General features: G+C 44.9%; 1 protein-coding gene across 1 annotated transcript in view; it reads left to right on the forward strand.

The window, feature by feature from the left end:
• The window catches only part of LOC125944905 (uncharacterized), a 57,965-nt gene extending 34,748 nt beyond the window's left edge, over positions 1–23,217 (forward strand). The window contains exons 2-5 of the mRNA XM_049666324.1: positions 3,505–3,534; positions 10,503–10,549; positions 13,602–13,667; positions 23,026–23,217. Of these exons, the coding sequence (XP_049522281.1) occupies positions 3,505–3,534; positions 10,503–10,549; positions 13,602–13,667; positions 23,026–23,181 (299 nt within the window). The 3' untranslated portion in view covers positions 23,182–23,217. The remainder of the gene's footprint in view (positions 1–3,504; positions 3,535–10,502; positions 10,550–13,601; positions 13,668–23,025) is intronic.
• Positions 23,218–25,226: the final 2,009 nt, after the last annotated feature.

Here is a 25,226-nt window from a genome sequence, read left to right on the forward strand (position 1 = left end):
TATTCACAATGTCACTTAAGCTGTAACTTCTTGTGCGCTGAAGTTTTATTTGTCATTTCCAATAGATACGTTCAAAGTACAGATACAGGGCGCTATGCACTTGATTGTCACCTTTTGGCGCTAAGACACGGTTGTCTGTGCTCTTTTCAACGCCAGGGGTCCGCGAGTTCCGCGGCGCGGGTTTTGCGCCGCCTCCTTCGCGACATCGCGCCACATTGCGTGACAAGGCCGGCACCGTCCGGCGCGGCACGGATGGTTGTGTGGTGTGGTACTGTGTAGGGGGGTGGGGTGGGCCCTTGCGAACATGTTCTATGCCCATTTTAAGATTTGGGCTCGTGTCATCTCCAGCCAATCTGCTTTGCCAGTAGTGATTTGATGCTTACATCTACTCTCGATTACGGGAGCAAAATATTTTTTTTTTACTTGCAACAGCTAGTCGTGTGGAGCTCTTCGTTATTTTCCTACCCCTCCTGGCTTGGACGCCTTAATGAAAATAGTTGATCCCTCCCAACTATTCACCCCATCACTCTGATGTGCAGTAGCGAACTTTATGAAGGGAGTCGCGGGAGTAATTTATTTCAGCGGCCCCGGCGGACGCCTTCGGGTGATGCAGGGACGACATTAAACTACCTTCTCGTTCTCTTCGGCTGTTCCATTTCAGTCATCATTCCCCTGAGTAGGGGAACAATAATTCAATTTGGGCAGTGCTAGCGCGATCCCCATTGAAAAGATGGCGACTGTGTGACGTTCATTCCTTGCCTCACACAGGGACATATTCGAACAGGTAGACCGTCCTATAGAACACACGACCGTTGAGCACCGAAATAACTCTGGTGATCCGAGCCCGATATATCGGAGGTGCTTTCGCGCCTACCCTATTGTGGGACACCATCAAGCCAGAAGTTTACAAGGTGCTTGCGCAACATGAATAATCTTGTTGTTGTTCATGGGCATCTGCCTTTGTACTTCTTAAAAGGAAGGTCAACAGTTAAACATTTTTCATTGATGATTATATTCTCAAGAAAATCACAATGATAGACGTATATTAGCGGCCACGCATTGACGACGACGATGGATTGACTCCATAGAGCACAATATTTTTCTTCCATAGACCTTCGCTCCGGGTGCTGGCAAATTGCAGTAGATGGCATCAGCCATGCGGAGACCATGTGGCATGTGTGAACCTTTAGTTGTCAGGTGTGAACCATGTGGCACCAGCATCCTACCTGTCCTTGCGTCTTTCCTCATCTCTGATGTTTCCTATTTCTTTCAAGCGCTGCAAATGCACGAAATGTCGAATTTTCCAACGAGACCAGCTGTCCGCTTTGAGTAATATGGAGACAGCTTTCATTTCTCCCGAGGGCGTCTAAATTTGATGCCCCTTTGATTACACAAACTCCAGGAAGATTTGAGCGCATGACGGAGGCTCTCCTTCACGGCTTCCAGCAGTCGATCTCTCTCTGCTATGAGGACGACGTGACCACTTTTTCTCCGGCTTGTGCGACTCACCTCGAACGTCTATCGACAGCCCTAGCTGTTTTACGTCACCTTCGTCGTCGGCCTGAAGTCACCTAAGGCCTGCGTCCCGCCGATTGTACATGATTGATCTTTCCTGTTCCGAGAGCTTCCTGTCGCGCGAAGACCGCACGTCTTAGAACAGGAAAGAAAGACTTGCGCGTTTGTCAGAGCCTCAGCCGAGGCAGCTGGCTGTCGGCGTCAAACTAAGCAAAACAGTAGCGAAAGAAAGCTATTTGCTTTAAGAACCGCTCGCCCACTGTACGGGGCACATCGTTGCTGTTCGAGTCAGGGAAGCTCGGAATAGGTTACCGCGCATCACAGCAAACAGGCGACGCTTCGCGAAGCTCAAGGTCATCCAAGTGGCACTCCTGAAGCCCTTTCATCTACCAGAGTCCAGTTGCTACGCGCAGTGGGCTTTTTCTGCCCTCCTGAGACCGGAACACAACTAAGCGACATAATCGCTCTTCAAGGTGTTTTTTATTGTGTACCTATATGTTATGAATTTGAAAAACAATTCTTACAATTTAGCAGTGGGCTTTTTCTGCCCTCCTGAGACCGGAACACAACTAAGCGACATAATCGCTCTTCAAGGTGTTTTTTATTGTGTACCTATATGTTATGAATTTGAAAAACAATTCTTACAATTTAAATACCACGGTTAGATGTGAAAAGCTGCGTCTCCATGTACGTGAACAAAAATAACAATCTCCGTCATCTCCTTTCGTTTGCTATTCTAAACACTACATTTCATTGCTTAAATGCAGACATGAAAATCGAACTACGTGGCAGCCACATTGTCATGTGGCTGCCACGTGCGGCAATTTCACGCAATCTCCGTGGTTTCGAAACACATGTCAAGGTTGCTTTCGGCCGTCTGGGACGACACAGAGGTCTATATCAATTTGTCAAATTTGTCGAAAGCGCATGACAAGAATACGAGAAAGTCACTTCTTTACAGTTACACATGCACCGTACTTCATACCCAGAAGGAGTATTAGCCGTCATCACTTGCGAGTGAATTTCGAAAAAATGTTCAAGGCAACGTGCAATGTATTGTACAAGGGGTCTTAGCAGGATACAGGAGAGGGGAGGTCTGGATGACGACTAGTATTACTTGGCATGTGTAGCGGAGAAAAAAGAGGCTAGGTTTTTGAAAGACGACAATCGCTTTGGAGCCTTCTACGGTCCGGTGAACGTCATTCATTCTTGTAATGATAAACATAGCGTGAGAATAACAATAACCGTTTTTACGTCTTCAATCCCGTCTTAAGCTGTCGTATGATGGTTACCTTCATCTCCTATGAAGCGCTTTCTGGTATTTCACGTACTACTATGTAATCGTGCTGACAATGTGTTGAGCTATGACGTCAACTTTAATCGCACTGGTGCGTTCACACTCAGGCGCTATTTGAATTCTGCGTTAGGTTGCACTAAAGCGCCTTCATCGCGTCTACTGCCGCTTTTTCAACTCGCCCCACCTTCTAGTATCCCCAGCCGTCTATATCCAGTTCCCCCGCTGCGCCGCTTCTTTCCGTCGTGGTCTTGCATCTTGTTTCTGCACACGCTGATAACACACACGAGCAACCAATATAATCCCTAATCCGTGTTTTATGAGCACTCTTGGGTTTTTCAGGGCCCCACAAAGCTAAGCAAAAAGATGACCACTATTCAGCTTATGTCCGCATCCCCGGCGGTACAATCACGGAGAAAGCGACGCAGCCGTGGGCGTGGCGGAAAGGCCGGTAAAAACATGGCATTTGCGCTTTCATTAGTCGGAGAAGAGGCGGTAAAGGAAAGGAGGAGAGTGGCTTGCCACTACTTATCCTAAACGGTAGACGGGATCAGTAAGGAGGGGCTTTTGGTACAGCAATAGTATCCCGTACAGCAATGCACTAACCGATCGAACCTTTGTACTATAAGAACACTGACGAACCCAACGTGATGATATACCTTTGGGCTACAATAATACAATCTTCTCTATTTCAGCTTCACATATTATCATTTCTGTTTGCGATGGTAAGTTGGAGCAGTTCATATTTTATACTCCAATTATTCATGTATGCATCTGAAAAAGCACAAACTGTTCTGGCATTTTATTTGGTAATTTGTTTGATTTTTAGTTTGTTATTTATAAATCCGATAGCAATTACATGGACATTCATTCCAGGCGCATTTATGCCGTGGCCGTCATTTTGAGGTTCAGTATGAAGTCTACGGGTGAAAAAATCGTCGCCGTGCGCTGTACGCTGAACGCGCGAGTGACAGCATGCGACAGTGAGCCGGCAATCGCGGCTCGCGCACGCAAGGGCGGGAAGCGGGAAGGAAGCGCAAGTCTCACGCACAGCGCTCCCGAGGGAGGGCAGGGAGGTGGAGGGGCCGCGCTTCACTGCGGCCACGCGCTGCCGCTGGTTCGGAGAGCTCCGAGGGGGAGGGATGGGGGGGTGGGCTTTCTGCGCCGACGGGGCACAGTCCGCCCTACCTGTGTTTGCGCGACGAAGATCGCGTTGATGCCAGCGCCGGCAGGAAGCTGAATTCCCTAGCTGCTGCTGGCGGGCTGACTCACACCAACGTTTTGACAACGCGTTTCCGCGGTCATCGAGTGAGATGCGTTAATGTTTGTGCGCACGTGACACCATGCTTGTTAATTTAGATACTGTGCCTATGTTTACACGTTTATACGGCCAATGAAACAACTATCCTTACTTTGTATAGCTGTCCGCTAGTTTGGTATCAAAATCGGGCTAAACTGCCACTTTTTTATTAGTTTAGTGCTAAATTGTTTCCAAAACGGACGCATGAATGCACCAGCGCTTTCAATATTTCTGCCTGCTGAAAGACAAAGAACATGACGCGCAATGAGCATCTGTCCGCGCTGACCTATAAAGGCCAACTGCAACGAAATGTTGGACCACGTAAAACGTTTATATTAAGATAATTTGTATGTAGAGGAGCCTCCCTGGAAACATTTAAGTTTTAAATACCAGCGCAAGCGTCACGATAATCTCGAAAAGGCAGGCGTCCTTGATATGAAAATTAAAAAAAAAAAACACAGAAGAAACGGGCAAGTTTGCACTCGGTCGTGCAAAACTTAGGTACACATAAACTGTCGATTCCCAAGTCTTCCTGGCTGCTACTGCTAGATATTAACTTGGTTGCTGCGAAGTCTTGACTTGGTTTAACTTAACTACGCATGCAGGCAAGGTATTCTCGAGTGATCACTTTCGGAGGTACCTTCCCTTTCGCGGCATTTCGCGTGACTAGCGCTGGACGCGTGGGCGCCTACGAGCGACAGCGTTCCTGGCATGCCACAAACGCAGCGAGGCTAACCAAGGTTGGCACAGTGCCAGGAACGCTGTTGCTTGCCGACGCCTTACGCGTTGTAGTCTAGCCGCTCGATATCTAGCGAAAGTTGACACGACTAGGCGCAGCCCCTTTTATGGCAAACTGCGAGGCCAAGCACATGCACACTGGACGAAAGCTATGCACAGTGTACGGGCGGTGCGCAGCAGACGACACGCCGGGATGAAGTCACAACGCATGCGCAGTAGAGTGCAGCTGGCGGGTGCTCGCGGAAGCGTGTCTGTGTCGGGCGAAGCGAGCGGGCACCTGCTCCGGCGGTTACTACGTAACGCGAGGTGACGTCATCGCTACTGCTTCGGCGCAGGCTAGGCAACGCGGGCGGCGTCGGCAGCAGCTCTGCGCGCTGCCTCGTTGGTGCTGCTACAATTTATTTCTCTCTTTCTCGCCCTCATTTTCTCTTTCCCTAGACCGAGCAATGCTCGCGCCGCGCGCATGCTCCCCTTCCCTCTCCTTAACGTCCCATGTCAAGGGAACATGTACACGGCACGGAGAGGAGGCGAGGCACACCCGCTCCGCGAGGTGGTTACTAAGCAACGCAGTGACGTCATAGCTCTGCGAGGTTTTGCGGCAGCAGGCGGAACTTAAGCAGGAACCGCATGGCGCGATTTCAGGCACGATTGACGCGCGGATGGTGCGACAAAGGCGTCATTCTGACGCGTGCGCAGCAGGATCCATCACGAAATCGCGCCGCCGCGTGTTCTACTCGGAGTAGAAAAAAACGCCTCGCCCGGCGCGTCGCCTAAGCGTCCGGCAGTCAGAGTTCAGAGTGCAGTCACATGACATTTTAGTTTTCTAGTTTTGCCTGCAGATGGCCCTGCTCTCCGCGCATCTCTAGGGTGCCTCGATGCCCAGCGCCGCCGTTCAGGGTGGAGACAACCCCGCTGGCGCCGCCATATTGAGTCACACGAGCTGAGACTCAGCTACGCTTGCGTTCATAAATAGTGTTACTCGCGGCGCACTTCCAAGTGCTTTGCCTTGATGAGGATTTTTTTTATCGGTATCGCATCTGCACATCTTTATAACCAATAGCCGTTAACTCGTCGAAGGTCCAAGAAGTAAATGTATGGCGCCGGGAACATGCCCCAAGTTGCCTAATTCAATCATATTTAATATGCCGTGTGTATGTTTGAAATAGGCGCTATTTTTTTGCGCTTCGATGCTTGGTATATAAGGTTTGCGACCCCCTGTGTGTGGAAGTTTTTCTTTTTCGCTGTTGTATTTTGGTTTACACGTCACGCCTCCTTTACCGTAGCCAGCCACTCGCGCACGGCGGTTAGTTTCCCTTGCGTTGCGCGTGCTCTTCGCGTTCGTTGCAATTATTTGACGATATCTACGCACAATTTTGCTTTTTTTTGCCCACAAAACTGTGTGCTGACAGGATTAAGCTGGTGTAAAGATAACTGCGATGTGAAAATAAGGTTTAGTTAGTGCTGTAGAGAAAAATGTAACGTAACTTAATTGTCTGGGTCAATCTTGCGTAGTACACACAAGAAACCAAACGATGCACAAAATACATTTACTTATAATGTCTAGTACAATCAATCATGAAAGAGATATGTACATGAAAAATTATATGTACTGTGTGGCGCCTGAAGGTTGTGTTGAAAGACGAGATAAAAAAAAATTCGCAAGGTAGTCTCGACACACAATTCGGGATAGGGATAGTTTTTTTTAAATTTATTCATTACATGGGGGGGGGGTTCAAGTGAGTACATCAACCTTATTACACACAATATAAATCGAAAACAAGAATGCAAACAAGAAAACGCAACCACAGGTAATATTAATCAAGATATCCAGCCAGAATACATCAGCTACCATCGAATACGTCGCATCAGCCAAACACATCGATGGCGAGTACAGGACATTTTATAAATAACCATTAGAACACTGATAACTACATTGAAAAAATAAACAACACTGCATACATATGACGTACAAAAACCGTAAATGAAACTAAGACAGTCAAATACAAATAAGCAATGTTTTTCACTTCGAAAATATAGTCCATGATGATGTAGGGCTGTTGACTTTAACAGACAGCGCCCATCCTGTCGATTTCCCTCGTACTGGTCCTCCTCAAAGTGTTTTTAAGTACAAGTAAAACAAAAAAAGTGATTATTGATATGAAAAGTTGCCTTGTAAATGCAGAGAACCCATTACAGTGCCTAAAAATAAATTTTCGCAGAAGTAATGCTGTATTACCTCGCTTCACACGTTTCGAAGAAATGCACAGGCTACAACAGACACCATGCCAGAAAGCGCCGAAACATTTTGGTCCCATGATGCCCCTCAACTCTACTACACCTGGGCATACCGTGCACAGGCATTTAAAGACCGTCACAGTACCCACTACGATCGGGAATGAGCACGAATGACCATCGGCTTACGAGCACCACGCTACAAATATATTCGTCTAAAAAATCAGCTATATAACGTAAGAACCTGAGATCCGCAAGATATCTGCTGAGAATAGAGAAAATCACAATGCTTCGCTTGCCACGTACACAACAGCCGCTCTCCCCAGAAGAAGCACTGCGTTCTTTAGTCCCAAATAACCAGTAGCGAAAAAAGAAACTGAGGAAAAAAAAAACAAGAAACAAGAGACACACGATGTGTGCTTCCCGTGAAAAAGTAAAATAGGTGGTTTACATGACGATTTGTAGCTAATGTAAGGCTATTTTGCGGCGAAGCATTTTCGTCAGTCCTTAAAATACGCGTACTACTCGCATAGACTGCGCCGATCAAAACGGCAAAAGCCTATGCGACGCGCGCTCGCAAACCATAGGCTACTCAGACAGCATCGGTGCAGTGCTTAGTTCGTGAGTGAACGTAGGTACGTGAGCGAGGATCAGAGAATACTTTCTTATTTAAATGAAAAACACGATGCGATAGTCTAAACTTTCTTGACACTTACCTCGCAAATCTAGGAGCTATCGGTTGCCTTCCAGTGATACCGCTTTACTTGGGCTTCCCATCTCATCCTTCGCTCTGGGTCCCGGGGGAAGCATAAACACCGAAGCCCTTTACGCGTCGATCCGGTGCACTTAGGAACACAGCAGCGCGTCATGTTGACTCGATGCACTTGATAAGCTTGCCATTCATGCGGCTGAACACTGTCCAGCAAGTAGAAGCGCCAGCGAAGCATCCGCGCGCACTGTGTCTCGAACTAAGCACCGGCACCAAGCACTCGCAACCCCTCGCTGTGACTCAAGATGGCGTCGCAGCGAGAAAGCGGCGGCGCGGGTGCGGTCAAAGGATGGCACCACCCTGAACGGCGGCGCTGGCATCGAGGCACTCTACGCATCTCGGCGGAATCTCTTTGGGGAAACTTTTTTTTTTTAATCTGCAGAACTGGTATGCGCGTCGAAGGAACACGTTTAGCGTCGAAGGAAACCCGTGCTACACGTGTTCGTTCGCGCATCGTGTTCACCCAAAATGGACAAATCAACCTTCAACGAGGCCCTAAATAGTAGCAATCGCCTCCTCTGCTCGGTAGTTAGCGGCCAACACTCCATTTTCTACGTGAAGTTGTAAACTAGCAGCAGCCGCTCAGCATGTGGAAGGTACTATCGACCAAAAAAGTTTACGGACCACGAGATCTCAGAAGACGCTAAATGTCCAAGCAGCCTTCAAAAGTAGCCAGTAAAACCGTACACCCCAATGTTATTCGCATATACCAGTAGAGGCTGGAAATAGGGATACCAAGGCTTCGTTTTCAGGCTGCGGAGATATTCAGCTTTTTGTCAGACCCCTTGGTCCGCAAACTTTTTTGGTCGATAGTACATAGTCGCAGCTTCGCACACAATCTTGCTGTTTGAAATGAAGCTAGATAAATAAACTGTGGAACAAAGGTCGCTGTCTAATTACATGAATATTATTTTTATTGCAGTGTTCTGTAAGTTTAAGGCCATATTATATATGCGGTAACAGAGGCAATTAATGTCGTTGGGAGTTACGTTGTCTGGCAACCCGGAAAACGCGGCGCGAGGGCGCCGCTGCATTTTTTCGTGCGAGCACTCGAGCGTTGGCGGCGACGCAGGCGTTCGCTGTGCGTCGCGTTTTTCGCTCCCGGAAAACGCGCCATGCAGTCCCACATTTACGGTTAGCTAGAACAGCTTCGCTGTTAAAAACGCCGCCATTAGCGCTGGCCGAATGTGACGCATGATGTAATGGCCACGGCTCCTCGGTATGACCTCCGAGATAAGGTACGACCCGACGGGCGTTGAGAACTTTCAGAGGTTGCGTTGGTGCTCGGAGACGTGGTTGTATCGGAACCACGTGTCATAGCGATAACAACCAGGTGCTGGTGTTGTCTACTTAGGTGTTGTTTAAAGGCTGCTGACAAGAAAACTATGCAATTACCAGCCCTGTGGTTTCGCCAAGATTTCTTATATTAGATAGTGTTTATGCACAATTACGGAAAATATTTTTTGTGCTGTAGGCATTTAAACTACAGATCAGCAAAATTTGTTACCAAGTACGTATGCGCGAGACGACCTTGCTCCGCCTAGCCAGACCCAAAGTTGGGAAAGTAAGAGTTCATAGGGTATGCGGACAAGGAACGGGCACATTCACCATGAATTGCACAAGTTAAATAAAGCGGTCTTAAAACTGATTTATTTACTAGGTTTAGTGATGCATTTTAGACTGATCAAGATAAAGTTCGGCGCAGCCAACTTCCATTTGCACAAAAACCATTGTGCTTGAATGAAAACGAGGCCACGAAAATAAAGACATTTTTTAAGAAAGGATTCTACGCGTTGCTGTGAAGCTCTCGTTGTGAAATGTGGATACTTAAAGTATTTACTTGTACGGGCGCAGTATGAACAGCGGATGCATATAAGGTTCAAATGACTAAGGACACAATTATGCACGTCCAAACCAAACGTTAGAATGTCTATGCAGTGAAAGCTTTCGTTAAGCGGTTAATCCAATGCTATGAATTTGCCAGTTTATTCCGCCGTCTTTGTTGAAAAGGCCAATGGCGGGCGCGTACTTGCTCTCGCGCATAAGTACTACGCAATCTGACACACGCACCAATCATCTCAAAAGAGCTAGTTGCCATTGTCACGATGGACGTATACGCCGAATGTATAGCGTACTCGGTGGTGCCCATACCCCTCCGTCTATGACGTGTTTCCGGCCTCCGTAATCGCTGCCGCCACACGCAACGAGCAAAAGCATAGCCTTAAAGACCTGCATATGTTTATTCAGACTCTTTGCCACAATAATATTGTCACCGTTCATTTGTGCATGCTGGAATTACCGTTTTTACTTTTATGTGACGATTAGTTTAAGGGTGTAGTTTTATTTCCATCGTAATTATTAACAGGCCTACACACCGTGTGTTGCCGCAAGTATGATGTTCAGCGCCTATATCACGGACTTGTAGAGGTTTCCAGTGTCTTCCTTTTTGTTGCCGTAACCAAATTTATTGGTTAATTTCCTATCATGCCCACCATTCAGTAAATAAGTTGGCCCACACCAGATTTGTATACATGAAAAAATCAACCCTTGTGAAATGTTTTATTGACCAACTTTGCTCTTTTTCACGTTCGAACTTCTGCAATGCATATCCACAAAGCAGTTTCGTTCACTATGAATGCTGTTATTTGTTGCAGGATCGCTTGCCTGTGCGCCAAAAAAGCTGCAAACAGAAGGAGCAGAGGTATGAAATGTTGAGTGCATTAGTAACTCTACATTTATGACATTGACACAAGGAATATGTAAATCAGGTTCTTAGAATAAGAATTTCTGAATTGGGCCGAATCTCGCCACCACACCAGAAAAACTATTTGAAAGTCTTTGAAGTTATGAGGTAGCTTTTGGTCATGCTGTTACCCGCCGCGGTTGCTTAGTGGCTATGGTGTTGGGCTGCTAAGCACAAGGTCGCGGGATTGAATCCCGGCCACGGCGGCTGCATTTCGACGGGGCGAATGGCTAAAACACCCGTGTACATAGATTTAGGTGCACGTTAAAGAACCCCCGGTGGTCCAAATTTTCTGGAGTCCCCCACTATGGTGTGCCTCATAATCAGATGGTGGTTTTGGCACGTAAAACCCCATAATTGAATTTTTTGGTCATGTTGTTAAGCATTAATAATGGAATTAGATTGCCCAAGCAGAGATTCACCAACTGAATATCAGATAAAATATCACAGATGTGTCTTGAACAAATTATTATGAATGCATAAAAAATGTACTGCTGTGCCGACTTGCAGGCTTTAAGTAGAGTGACAATGCGGAATGTGGCTCAACCAGTAAGCATTTGTGTGGAACTTGCCTGTTTTGTGCCCGACTGTGAAAGCGAATTGCTGGAGTGCCTAGCTACAGTTCATTTATTGTGATATCAATTATATGGACGCTCCAAGCGAATTGTTGCCATCGGCGCCACCGTGAGGTTCCGTATATATTTAGGTACATGTATGCTATATGCCATGCCATGCTAAATGACATGCGATATGTGCGGGTTATATTGCCCTACCATTGTGCCACTAACGCTGCTCGTACCAAGTCTTGCATTCCTGACAAAATTATTCCGCAGAATTTTGAGCACGGCGTTCCACAAGGAAATGTCATGAAACAAACAGCGACAGCGCGTGCCGTTTATCTTAAATCTTCTCAGACTTAAATATCCATACTGCGAAACAGTTAAAGAGCTGAAACGTGAAAATGATGTTTTTTTTTTTTTGGAGCGGCTGTGCACGACCTCTGGGATTCTCCCAGGAAAACGGTGTGGAACATACCCGATACAGAAAAGTGGTGGTAATGTCGCTAAGAAAGGCGATGGCTTTATTTAATAAGCATAAATGAAATAGCCCGATGGCAGGATTCAACCATAAGACCCACAGGACAACAGCTTGTTTTTACTAAGTCCGCTTATGTTTATTCTTACTGCCACTACAACTAACTTGTCTCACAATACGTGTAATTTTCTAACATGTTGGTATCGCATTCATTCCTCCCCCCTTATGGCAGAAATGTTATATTGTGAAAATGTGAGATGAAAGTGTGATATTGTGAAATGTGATACTGTGAAATGTGGAAATGTGAAATGAAAATATTATATTGTGAAATGTGATATTGCGAAAGTGTGATATTGTGAAAATGTAAAATGTGAGACATTGACTCACACTGAAAACGCAGAAGCTGTAAACTAACCCTAAATTCTGCACTCATGGAATGGGTAGTTGTAAAATGCAAAGTTAGATATCCAGAGACTGTTTGCTCCATAGGAAGGGCGGAGACGAAATCAGTTATGCAACATATCAGACAACACATACTGAGAAAGGAGAGAGAGGCGTTGTGATGAATGAAATGGCAGAGCCCTTTTGCTCGAGACTGCATACGGATGTATGTAAACGTAATGGTAAAAAAATGTTCAGCTGAAGCTGACTTGCGTAGTCATAAACCGCGGAAGCAGTGCGGTAGACGGATCGTTGTGTTCTTTAAGGACAGTAGGGGACTAGTAAATGATGGTCTGAAAATTGGTGGCCAAAAGCAAGGGATAACACATAATAAAACTAAGTTTCTTCAGAAAATACATTTAAGCATTTTAACAAAAGAAAATTTCAAGTAAGAAGCTTGCTCGCATGCGCTACTGCCTCGTTTCAAAAGGAGTGTTCATACCACGATCATCATCATCAGAGTTCCCTATTGCAGAATTGTTTCAGTTCCTTCGCCGCTTTAGCGCTTACAATGTGTGTTCCAGTGCGCCTCAATGTTTTTTATTATTTCACAACACTACCGGCTTCCGTTTGGAAGCCCCGGCAGGAGTGTTACAAACATCACGTGATTTCAGTCTTTTTCCTCAAGGGAACAAAAAAAAATAACAAGACAGCCTAATAAGCAAGGCAAACATATTCTAACACACAAGTACAAAAATACGATGACGCCATCAAATTTGCAGCGAATAGGAAAGGCGTAATAAAATAGACATCAGAATATGTAACACAAGCAAAAAAGAAACAATAAACGCATGACATTACAATTACTACTGTATTACAGATAAGAAGGAATAGAGAATAGTTGAATTGACCACGCTTTGCGGAAGGGCGCTCCATTCGTGAATTATTTCAGGCAGGAAGGAGGAAAGATATGCGTTTGTTCTAGCATGCGGCAATCATATTGTTTGATTATGCTTACCTCTGGTCAGTCGCGATTTATTAAATTGCATGTAGTTGTCAAATCTCATTTTGGTGTGATTGTTAACTATGCTATACATTGATTGTAGACGTTGCATTTTGCCACGAGTTTCTAGTGTCTAGAGCCCAGATCTCAATCTTAAATCGGTGACTGAAATGCGCCAATCATAAGCATTGTAGATAAATATAAGAGCTTTTGTTTGTACTCTTTCGATAATTTCTATGCCAGCCTTTGTGTGAGGGTGCCAGACAATATCTGCATACGCGCGTATTGGCCTAATGACTGTCTTATATGTGGTTAATTTGGTAACACTAGTGCAGATTTTTAAACGGCGCTTTAATAACTATAACATTTTCGTGGCTGCCGAGAAAACATACCAAACATGAGCGTTATAGCTCATCTTAGAATCAATTGTAATTCCAAGATATGTGAATTCCTCTACTTGTTTGTCAATTTTGTCTCTTCTTGCTTTGTAATTCAGTAGTTTCCAACAAGGTTTCAACGGCAATATGCAGCACAGCTTCTTCTGGTGTAAATATTCATTTTGTTTTTCTTGTTGGTCTCTTGGTTCCCCAGATTCAAGTTGGATGCAGTGTGAATTGTGACAATCGCCGAATAACATATGGAAATTCCGAATGCACCGTAAGTTTTAGTTAGTTCTCATAGCCATTAGCATTCTTAAGATGTTTCACGCACTTCCCCGCGAATATCTTTCTGCCTGTTGGACAATGCGTTTAACGGCACGTTCACACCGAAGGCGGAGCGGGCAAGCGGACAGGCGCATCCGGCCAAGCGGCCGCAGATTTTCCGCTTTGCGGAAAATCCGCGGCCGTCACAGTGACGTCACACTTGACAGGGGTGCCCGCTTATTACTAATTAATATAAAAACAGGCTAATTAGAGCTACACACTACAGAGTGAACGCCTGCCTAGCACAGTGGAGGGTTGACGTCACTCCTCCTCTCACTTCTTGTAAGGGACTGCATCGCATTGACGGGCGCCTTCTCATCAAAATTTTCACCAGCACTATACTGTGCCCGACGCTCCTTGACAAGCATTTTAATCCATCCTTTGATGGCGCCTGCCAGTTCTGTGGGGAGGTGGCTGACACCTTCCATATAGTCTGGGCGTACCAATAAAGCCCATCCACCCCCCCCCCCCCTACCCTCAGCCCCACCAGAGAGGACTGGGAGGCGGCCCTGCTCGGCTGTCAAACCTCAGGACTCAAAACGCCTTGGTTAACGGGCGCGGGCGGCGTTGCTTTTCAATATGGCCCCGGAATAGGGACTCCACCTAGTACTGTGAGGGAGGGGGCAAATAGTGCCCTAACCCAATCACCTCATGCAACCACTTATTGGTTAAAACGAAATGTGTTTCACCACCGCAACCACCTCTCCCGGCGCGCACTTGCTCCGTCGCTCGCTCGCGCGCGCCGGCGCTCGTTACATGTTTTCACGTCAACGGCGGAGAGGCATATAACCTGCGCCTCGGGCGCCGTCCGCTAGGGGGATGCGCGTCGCGCCTTTCATCACTCCCTCGCCCGTTCCGTTCTGCGTGGCGGTTTCCCGCCAACTCCGTTCGCTCGCTCCTTTGAGTTTGGTTTCCCGCCCTACACCAGGGTACATGAACGCCGATGTGCGAGCGCCACTAGCAGACACCTAACTAAAGGATTAAGGTCATTGGTCATTTTTTTAATATTCTTGTTTTTCATGAACCATTGCCGCTTCGAGTTCACTACCTGCGAAAGTGGTGTAGGGCAGCAACCTCGATGCCTTTTACCGCCCTCCACAATAATTACTTTATGGCGCAGCTGATCATGTATGAATTAGAATAAAGAACAAAGACACCCACATAAATTTTCATTGGTTTGCGCTTATTTTCATGAACCATTGGTTACAACAATTAGTTACGGCGTGAGCAAAGTCAGAGAAGACATTATTGATATCTTTCCCATTTTTTTATTTCTCTATAGATAACCCAATATTCAGTGAAATATATGGGCGCTGAATAATTTTTCTGAATCGAACTATGGCGCCGTGCTTACAAAATTCAACCCTACCTTGCTTGAGGCAACTCCACGGAGTTTGCATCTGCGGACCGCCGGTCGACGGATGTCTTGATCGCACACGACGAGATCTGCCTGTCGCGAGATCTCCGTGCGGCTGCTATGTGGCCATTCAGCGACCCAGGATTTGTCGCCGCTACCCCCTGGCGTCGCCTGCTGCTCTACCGCCGCTGTTCGCTCGCTACGGTGGCTAGATGGGTCGGTGTGCCGAAGAGTAGTTCAGCGCTTCTCCGCATCATGAGGACCAAATTGGCGCTGCGGTCGGGGGTTTGTCGCAGGCGCTGCGCATCGTCTGCTGCTGCGGCCACGTTACATTGCAACTGCGGCATATTTCATCATCATCATCACCATCATCATCAGCCTATATTTATGTCCACTGTAGGATGAAGGCCTCTCCCTGGAGTCTTCAATTACCCCTGTCTTGCGCTAGCGTATTCCAACTTGCGCCTGCAAATTTCCTAACTTCATCGTCCCACCTTGTTTTCTGCCGTCCTCGACAACGCTTCCCTTCTCTTGGTATCCATTCTGTAACCCTAATAGTCCACCGGTTATCCATCCTACGCATTACATGGCCTGCCCAGCTCCATTTCTTCCGCTTAATGTCGACTAGAATATCGGCTATCCCCGTTTGTTCTGTGATCCACGCCGCTCTCTTCCTGTCTCTTAACGTTACTCCTAAGATTTTTTGTTCCGTCGCTCGTTGTGCTGTCCTTAACTTGTTCTCGAGCTTCTTTGTTAACCTCCAAGTTTCTGCCCCATATGTTAGCACCGATAGAATGCAATGAATGTACAAATTTCTTTTCAACGATAGTGGTAAGCTCTCAGTCAGGATTTGACAATGCCTGCCGTATGCACTCCAACCCAATTTGATTCTTCTGTAAATTTCTTTCTCGTGATGAGGGACCCCTGTGAGTAATTGGCCTAGATAAACGTACTCCTTTACAGACTCTCGAGGCTGACTGGCGATCCTGAATTCTTGTTCCCTTGCCAGGCTATTGAACATTATCTTTGTCTTCTGCATATTCATCTTCAACCCAATTCTTACACTTTCTCGATTAAGGTCCTCAATCATTTGTTGTAATTCATCTCCATTGTTGCTGAATAGGACAATCTCATCTGCAAACCGAAGGTTGCTGATATATTCGCCGTTGATCCTCACTCCTAAGCCTTCCCAGTCTAAGAGCTTGAATACTTCTTCCGAGCATGCAGTGAATAGCATTGGAGAGATTGTGTCTCCTTGCCTGAACCCTTTCTTGATAGGTATCTTTCTATTTTTCTTGTGGAGAACCAAAGTTGCTGTGCAATCTTTATAGATATTTACCAAGATATTCACGTATGCCTCCTGTACTCCTTGATTTCGCAATGCCTCTATGACTGCTAGTATCTCTACTCAATCAAATGCTTTTTTTCATAATCTACGAAAGCCATATAGAGAGGTTGATTGTACTCCGCATTTTCTCTATTACCTGATTTATGACATGGATATGATACATCGTAGAATATCCCTTCCTGAAGCCAGCCTGTTCTCTTGGTTGATTGAAGTCAAGTGTTGCCCTGATTTTATTGGAAATTATCTTGGTGAATATTTTATACAGTATCAATGCAAGCTAATGGGCCGATGATTTTTCAGTTTTCAAACGTCTGCCTTCTTATTGATTAGTATGATGTTGGCATTCTTCCAGTTCTCTGGTACACTTGAAGTCGTGTGGCATTGAGTATAAAGGGCCGCAAGCTTTTCAAGTATGATATCTCCTCCATCTTTGATTAAATCTACTGTTATTCCATCTTCTCCAGCAGCTTTTCCCTGATCATGCCTTTGGTCATGCCTATATACGATGGTAAATATGCATGGCATATTTACCATCGTATTTAAACTAAAACCACATTCACAGTGGCATCATAGACAGTTACAAATTGCTGAACGCAGCAGAGCTCTGTCACTCGCGAAGGTAACGTACTTGCCTTTTCCGTCACCTGTTTGTTTCCTCGTTGGAGATTCAAGAATATAAGAGCTATTAACGCTGTTTAGGTCGGTAAACACGTTAAACTTGAGTCTACGAGGAGAAGTACAAATTCTGCATGGACGAAATAGTCCTTCATCAGTTCTTCTAAAGCGAGAAAGGCGAAGTTTGCTTTGCAGAATAGATGTATACAGTAGTATGTAGGGGCTGTACGCGAACGTGCAGGGCGTATTCTCATACCACGCAATGCGCAAGAAAAATGCTTTGGTTTGAAGGGATGTAAAACACAATGGCATAAATATTGATATTCATACAACTTAAATCCTGTGGTTCAATTTCCTTGACTGTGTTGGGGTTATTAAAAATTTACAAAATATATTATAAACTTGTTCGTGATGAGGAAAAAAAGTACTTGCGTTGGGCGATTATGTATGATGAGAGCAGTAGCTTGTAGCCTGAAAAATCATAGCTTGGACTCCTGAAGATCGTATATATGTATATTTGAATGCAATAATTATTTAGGTAATTCTTCCGTCACACACGCAAACCATGCAGCAACGTACACCAAGCTTTTCTTACAACTATAGCTTTAAATGAAACACTGCACTGCATCACAGCGCTCAAAATGCACGTAGCGTAACCGCAGCGTAAGGTGCTGTTTCTTTTCTGGAGCATGCTCAGGAGCCGAGTTTTGGTCGTTACAAGGAAGTGCAGGCGAACAATGTATTAGCTTGATGATGCTGTTCGTAATTTCGATTTTATGCGGGTCACAACCCATGACTCTAGAACACTTCAGCTGGCCAAAGGAAAAAAAAAAACATGCCAGCGGCAGGGCATATCTGCCAGTCGTTGCGTTGTAAACCGCGGCCGCTGCACTTGAAGCTGAATATTTTGCACGCACAAACATTTCGGCGGCCGTCTTTGAGCAGGTTCATTTCTTCACTTGTCTACAAATACTCATTCTTCACCTGTAGAACACGCGACATTTCCATTCGCATCCTATTTGCTTGGAGCGTGTGTAAGTTTGGCCAATGTCTCCAGAGGAGGCATTGGTTCGGCTCACTGTCTCTTGCGGATTATTTCAACGGCCGACATGTCGTTGGAGCTTCGCTTGTTCTTTTTCTAGAAATTTTCTTCAATATGTAAGGCGCAGCGTCGGGTAGCTACGAAGAAAGTGTCACTCTAACATACGTACGCAATCGGACTCTGCACAATCTTCCTGCCGGTCATACGTTCGATGACATGCTCCTTGAAGTGGCGCTGGCACATGACTAATGCGGTTGAAACATTTTTTCAGCACGGCGAAGGGCAAGCTCACCTCTCTCGCAAAGTTGTGGGTCTCAGCCCATCGAAACCAATGATTCTTTCGCGCGTGGCTTGCATGTTTGTAGCCGAACTTACGTGTGGCACGGAGAAGTGGTGCACTTCCGGCTTGTTTTTTTTTTTTGTGCAGGAACACTTTCACTCTGTCTTGTTTGTAGCCGAACTTACGTGTGGCACGGAGCAAGTGGTGCATTTCCGGCTTGTTTTCTTCTGTGCAGGAACACTTTCACTTTGTCCCGGAGTCTCACGAGCTTAGTATTCATGTTCATCACCCTCAGTCTTCAATTCGCTCCTTAAAGGTCTAAGGAAATTACAAGAACACGGAGAACTATCGTGACTGCGAGCGCAGCGCTCCGTGAAGTGAGCGTGTTAACAGACAATATAAATGATCGCTTTTGAAGAAAAAAAACTGATTGCAACAAGAAACATCGCACTGTTAAGCACTCTCTCAACATAATTTAACAATTTTAGTTCAGGTTTAACTGTGAAAACCTATTATTTTAAATATAACAGGCGCGCAATAACAACACTCTCAGTAGCATACGACGCGCGCTTCACGGCAAACGTCTGAGCGCAGCGCCACTTCTGCTGTCATGATGCGGAGAAGCAGTGAACTACGCCGGTCGGAACACCTACTAATCTAGCCACCCTACGCTCGCCACCGATATCGTCGCCTCACCCTTTCCGGTTCACTTCAAATCTGCAACTGACGGCGCTTCAGAACGAATCACTGACGCTCCCATGCAGAAATGTTTTAACGCGACAGCGTTAAGGGTCCCGTGTGGATGTCGGCGTCCGTGGCGAAAAAATCATTTTTTCATTTGAATCTCCTGCTCCATTTTTTCTTCTGAATCGCAACTAGAATATCGGCTATTCCCATTTGTTCTCTGATCCATACCGCTCTCTTCATGACTCTTAACGTTAGGCCTAACATTTTCGTTCTGTCGCTCTTGGTGTGGTCCTTAAATTGTTCTCGAGCTTCTTTGTTAAGCTCCAAGATTCGGCCCCATATGTTAGCACCGGTAGAATGCAATGATTGTACACTTTTCTTTTCAACGACAGTGGTAAGCTCCAGTCAGGATTTCGCAATACCTGCCGTATGCACTCCAACCCAATTTTATTCTTCTGTAAATATATTTCTCGTGATCAGGGTCACCTGTAAATAATTGAACTAGATAAACGTACTAATTTAATGACTCTAGAGGCTGACTGGCGATCCTGAATTCTTGTTCCCTTACCAGGCTATTATTGAACATTGTTTGTCTTCTGCATATTAATCTTCAACCCCAGTCTTACACTTTCTCGGTTAAGGTCCTCAATCATTTGCTGTAATTCGTCCCCATTGTTGCTGAACAGGACAATGTCATCTGCAAACCGAAGGTTGCTGAGATAATCGCCGTCGATCCTCATTCCTAAGCCTTTCCAGTCTAAGAGCTTGAATACTTCTTCTGAGCATGCAGTGAATAGCATTGGAGAGATTGTGTCTCCTTGCCTGAACCCTTTCTTGATAGGTATCTTTCTATTTTTCTTGTGGAGAACCAAAGTTGTTGTGCAATCTTTATAGATATTTGCCAAGAAATTCACGTATGCCTCCTGTACTCCATGATTTCGCAATGCCTCTATGACTGCTGGTATATCTACTGAATCAAATGCCTTTTCATAATCTACGAAAGCCATATAGAGAGGTTGATTGTACTCCGCATTTTCTCTATTACCTGATTTATGACATGGATATGATACATCGTAGAATATACCTTTCTGAAGCCAGCCTGTTCTCTTGGTTGATTGAAGTCAAGTGTTGCCCTGATTTTATTGGAAATTATCTTGGTGAATATTTTATACAGTATCAAAGGAAGCTAATAGGCCGATGATATTTCAGTTTTCAAATGTCTGCCTTCTTATTGACTAGTATGATGTTGACATTCATCCAGTTCTCTGGTACACTTGAAGTCGTGAGGCATTGCGTATAAAGGGCCGCAAGCTTTTCAAGGAAGATAACTTCTCCATCTTTGATTAAATTAACTGTTATTCCGTCTTCTCCAGCAGCGTTTCCCCTGGTCATGTCTTTCAAGGCCCTTCTAACTTCATCGCTAGTTATAGAAGGGGCCTCTGTGTGCTGTTGATCACTACTTCCAATGAAAGTAGCTTGGCTGCTATGGACACTGTACAAGTAAGTATAGAATTCCTCCGCTGCTTTTACTATGTCATCGAAATTGCTGATGATGTTACCTGCTTATATTTCAGTGCGTACATTTTTCCTTGTCCTATGCCAAGTTTTCTTCTAACTGATTTCATGCTGCGTCCATATTTTACTGCTTCCTCAATCTTATCCACGTTATAATTTCGGATATCTCTTACTTCCTTCTTGTTGATCAGTTTCGACAGTTCAACAAATTCTGTCTGATCTCTCGAGTTTGACACTTTTATTTTTTGCCGTTTCTTTATTAGGTCCTTTGTTGTTTGGGAGAACTTACCTACTGATTGCCTTGGTGCCTTACCAACAACTTCAATTGCTGTTTCTGAGATCAGCGTAGTAACTGTTTCATTCATGACCTATAACTTGTCGTTATCTTCCTCTTCTAAAGCTGCATATTTGTTTGCGAGCACCAGTTTGAATTCGTCTGCTTTCACCCTTAGTGCGTCTAGGTTGGCCTGTTTCTTCTTGACTAGATTATGTTTCTCTCTTAAAATTGAGAGAAATACAAGACCTCACCAACCTATGGTCTCTGCACTTTACTCTACCTAACACTTTTACATCCTGCACTGTGCTCGGATCGGCAGAGAGTATGAAATCTATTTCATTCCTTGGTTCTCGATTAGGGCTTTTCCAGGTCCACTTGCTGTTGCTGCGCTTCCTGAAGAAAGTATCCATTATTCGGAGCCTATTCCTTTCCGCGAATTTTACCAACATCCCTCTTCTAGTGTACCTAGAACTGATGCCGTAGTGCCAATTGCTTGTTCACCAGTCTGCTTTTTACCCACTTTTGCATTGAAGTCTCCCATGACTACAGTATAGTAAGTTTTCATCTTTCGCATTGTTAATTCAACATCTTCACAAAGCTGTTCTATTTCTTGATCATCGTGACTGGAGGTTGGGGCGTAGGCTTGTACTACCTTCATTCTACACCTCCTATTCAGCTTTATGCGACGACTGCAACCCTCTCATTAATGCTGCATAATTTATCAATGTTGTCCACTATGTCCATATGGACTAGAAGTCCTACCCCGAATTCTCTCTTATCTGGAAGACCTCTGTAGCAGAGTACGTGACCGTTAGTGAGCACTGTACATGCCTCACATGTTCTTCTAACCTCACTAAGGCCAACAATATCCCAGGCGATACCTGATAATTCTTCAAATAGCCCTGCTAACCTAGCCTCACTCGATAGGGTATGCGTACTACTACTACTACACCCCACACTAGAGTCCACTACATCTTCAGGCATGGAGCGGCTCCTGACACCGGCAAAAAATATCGCCGAGTGCTAGTGGGGCTATGCTACTCCAGGTGCAACCAAATTATGAAGGCCCAGTAAGCTTCAACAAAGTCACTCCCTCACCAGAACTTGAATTGGCCTCCCTGGTGCAGTATTCGGCCACTACCTCCCTCATGACTCCTACAGCTGTCAAGATGGCATAATGGGCTTATTCTGATGTGGTGTCAACAACAGCAAGAAAGATCGTGTCAAAAGCCAGCATGGTACTAGCCACTAAGAGAGATAAAAAGTAGAAAACCCGCACAGTCATGTCGAGAGTAGTTATAGGCAATTTTTACGGTGGGCAGAGCGGCGTCCCAGTCCCAGTGGTCGGCAAAACACACGTGTCAAGCGTGTGTCTGACATTTATTTTGAGACGTTCTGTGAGGCCCTTCGCACGAGGTTGGTACGCCGTGGTATGCTTGTCTTTTGATGCTCAGAAGTGCAATAGGTCCTGGAGAACTTTTGACAGGAGTGGCATCAGTCTGGCGAAGAAACAATAATTCAGGATAGCCAATCAGCCTCTAGAGTCTGTACAAGGAGTGCGTTTATCTACGTCGAATACTCACACGAAACCGTGATCATAGGGAGGGAATTTACAGAACGAAAATTAGTTGGAGTTCATACCGCCGGCATTCTAATTCGTGACTGAGAGCCTACCACTGTCGTTGAAACGAAAAGTTTACAGTCGTTGCATTGTACCGGTGATAACAAATGGGGCATAAGCTTTTATTTACATATGGGGCAGAAGCTTGAAGGTTAACGAAGAAGCTCCAGAACAAGTTAAGGACTACGCAAACAGCAATCAAAGGAAGAATGTTTGGCGTAGCTTTAAGCGACAGGAAGAGTGCGAGGCGTATCAGAGAGCAAACGGGGTTAGAGGATATTGTATGGCATTAGGAAAAACAAAAAGGAACTACTCAGGCCATGTAAAGCGTAGGGCACATAAGAGGTGGGCCATTAGAGTTACAGAATGGGTGCCAAGAGAAGGGAAGCGCAGTCGAGGATGGCAGAAAATTTCATGGCATAATTAAATTGGGAAATTTGCAGGCGCTAGTTGCAGCCAGCTTGCGCAGGACAGCAGGAATTGTAAATCGCTGGGAGATGCCTTCGTCTTGCAGTGGACATAAAAATAGGCTGTTTATGATGATTAATTGGAATCCTCATTTCTTTCAGACAATGCCACCAATGCGCTTCGAGAGGATGCAGCTAGGCCTGAAGTACCTCTGCCAGACTGGTGTTTGTGTAGACGGTGCTTGTCAACTCGGCGCAGTTTCTGTTCAGTGTTGGAGACCGAAACTCGAAGACGAACATCATCGCTCACCGCGCTAATGTTTGCGCGCTGGTGAAGACTATGCGAAGTCTTTGTTAATTAGGCACCAAGGCATATCCTAATAAATTCTCATTCTAACATTCTGTGTTTTGTGTGTAGGAATAAAAATGCTACAGTCCTTAGAGATAACTAGGAATATTTTTGTAACGTGACGCTGTAATAGCTGGCTTTCCAATCAGTAAAGAAAACGTTTACTTGAGAATTTATAAAGTAGGTGACAGGAGGATAGTTTATTTATTTTATTTATTTAACAATACTGCTGATCTCACACGAGATCATAGCAGGGAGGGCGCATACATGAGTACAGTGTAAAATATACATAAGACAGGTATGTAAAACACAATGCAATACAGTGTTACAATAATTATTCATCAAGCCAACTGTAACAATATAAAGGACGAAAGTACTTGGAACACACTAAAAGTGAGTAAATAAAATCTAAGTCCGCAAAAAGAAAGGGAGCACAATTGTGACGCAAGTGCGAAATCAGAATACATAGAACGTAATACAGTTCAAAATGTACATAATGAGGTGTAAGATTAGTGATGAACAGCTATGCACGTATTATTTCCTCTACCAATGCTAGAAAACTTCCTAAGGTCTGAGTGCTCGTGACTGAAGGGTCCAGTTGGTTCCACTCTCTGATTGCACGGTTAAAATAAGAGTATTTAACACAGCTTGAATTGTACCTGCGTTCAACAAGGGTATGAGGATGTTCATGACGTGTAGGTCTTGTACGGGAGAAAGAGATAACTTTAGATGTGTCAATGTTTATTTCGCCATGGATTAATTGATAAAAGAACTTCAGTCGGGCTAGTTTTGCTCGATTTTGTAAGGTTAGCATACCAGCTTGCTTTAGTAAGGTAGATGGTGAGTCAGTTAGCTTGTATTTATTAAAGATAAACCTTAACGCCTTTCACTGCACCCCCTCTCTCTGTCAATAAGTTGGTTAGTGAAAGGAAATCAAACAATGTTAGCGTACTCAAGGAGTGGTTGAACAATCATGCGATAAGCCAACAGCTTTGTGGCGGGTGGTGCCAGGCGAAGGCGTCTTCTCAGAAAGAAGAGTCGCTTCAGTGCAGTCGATGTAATGTTTTAAACATGCGTATTCCATCGAAGATCATGGGATAACGTTAAACCCAAGTACTTATGCTCTAGAACCCTAGTCAGAGGCGTGTTATTAATAGTGTAGGTGAAGTGCGTTATTTGTTTCTTTCTACTTATTGTTAATGTTACCGATTTCTGTGCATTTAGAGTCATCTGCCACTCCTGACACCAAATGAAAACAGACTCTAGAGCATTATTTAGAATTTCATGGTCATCATTAGAATTAATTTCTCGATACAAGATACAATAATCCGCAAAAAGGCGGATATTCACATGACACCTAGCAGGCAAGTCATTTATGTAAATAAGAAATAAAACATGACCCGGGACGCTACCCTGGGGTACACCGGAAGTTACAGGGGCTAAGCTAGAAGCTTCATTATTTATTTGAACGAACTGTGATCGGTTAGCGAGGTAGTTTTCAATCCAATCAAAAACAGGACCGTCACCTATTGTTGATCGAATTTTTTCAACTAGTTTTTTTTGTGGGGTACGCGGTCGAAGGCCTTTGCAAAGTCTAGTAAAATTAGGTCTATCTGTTGTCCATTGTCTATACATTGAGATATGTCGTGCGTTAGTTCTATAAGTTGCGTGACTGTCGAAAGTCCCCTACGGAAACCATGCTGACATGGTGATAGTATAGATTCTTCGTCAAGGTATGTGGTTATGTGTTTTAGGACTATGTGTTCAAGAAGTTTGCATACAGTCGAAGTTAGTGAAATAGGTCAGCAATTTGACGCCTGAGAAGCGCTTCCAGATTTATGAACTGGGACAATCTTGGCAATTTTCCAATCTGCAGGAAGGGTACTGGTTGTTAAAGATTTGTTAAAAATTAGGCACAGATATTTAGCGCACCATTCAGCATATATCAGAAGAAATACGTTGGGTATATTGTCTGGCCCAACAGATTTTTAGTGTCAATTTTCAGCAGAAGGTT

Source organism: Dermacentor silvarum, chromosome 4 (genome assembly GCF_013339745.2).
Source record: "Dermacentor silvarum isolate Dsil-2018 chromosome 4, BIME_Dsil_1.4, whole genome shotgun sequence".
NCBI classification, from domain to species: Eukaryota; Metazoa; Arthropoda; class Arachnida; order Ixodida; family Ixodidae; genus Dermacentor; species Dermacentor silvarum.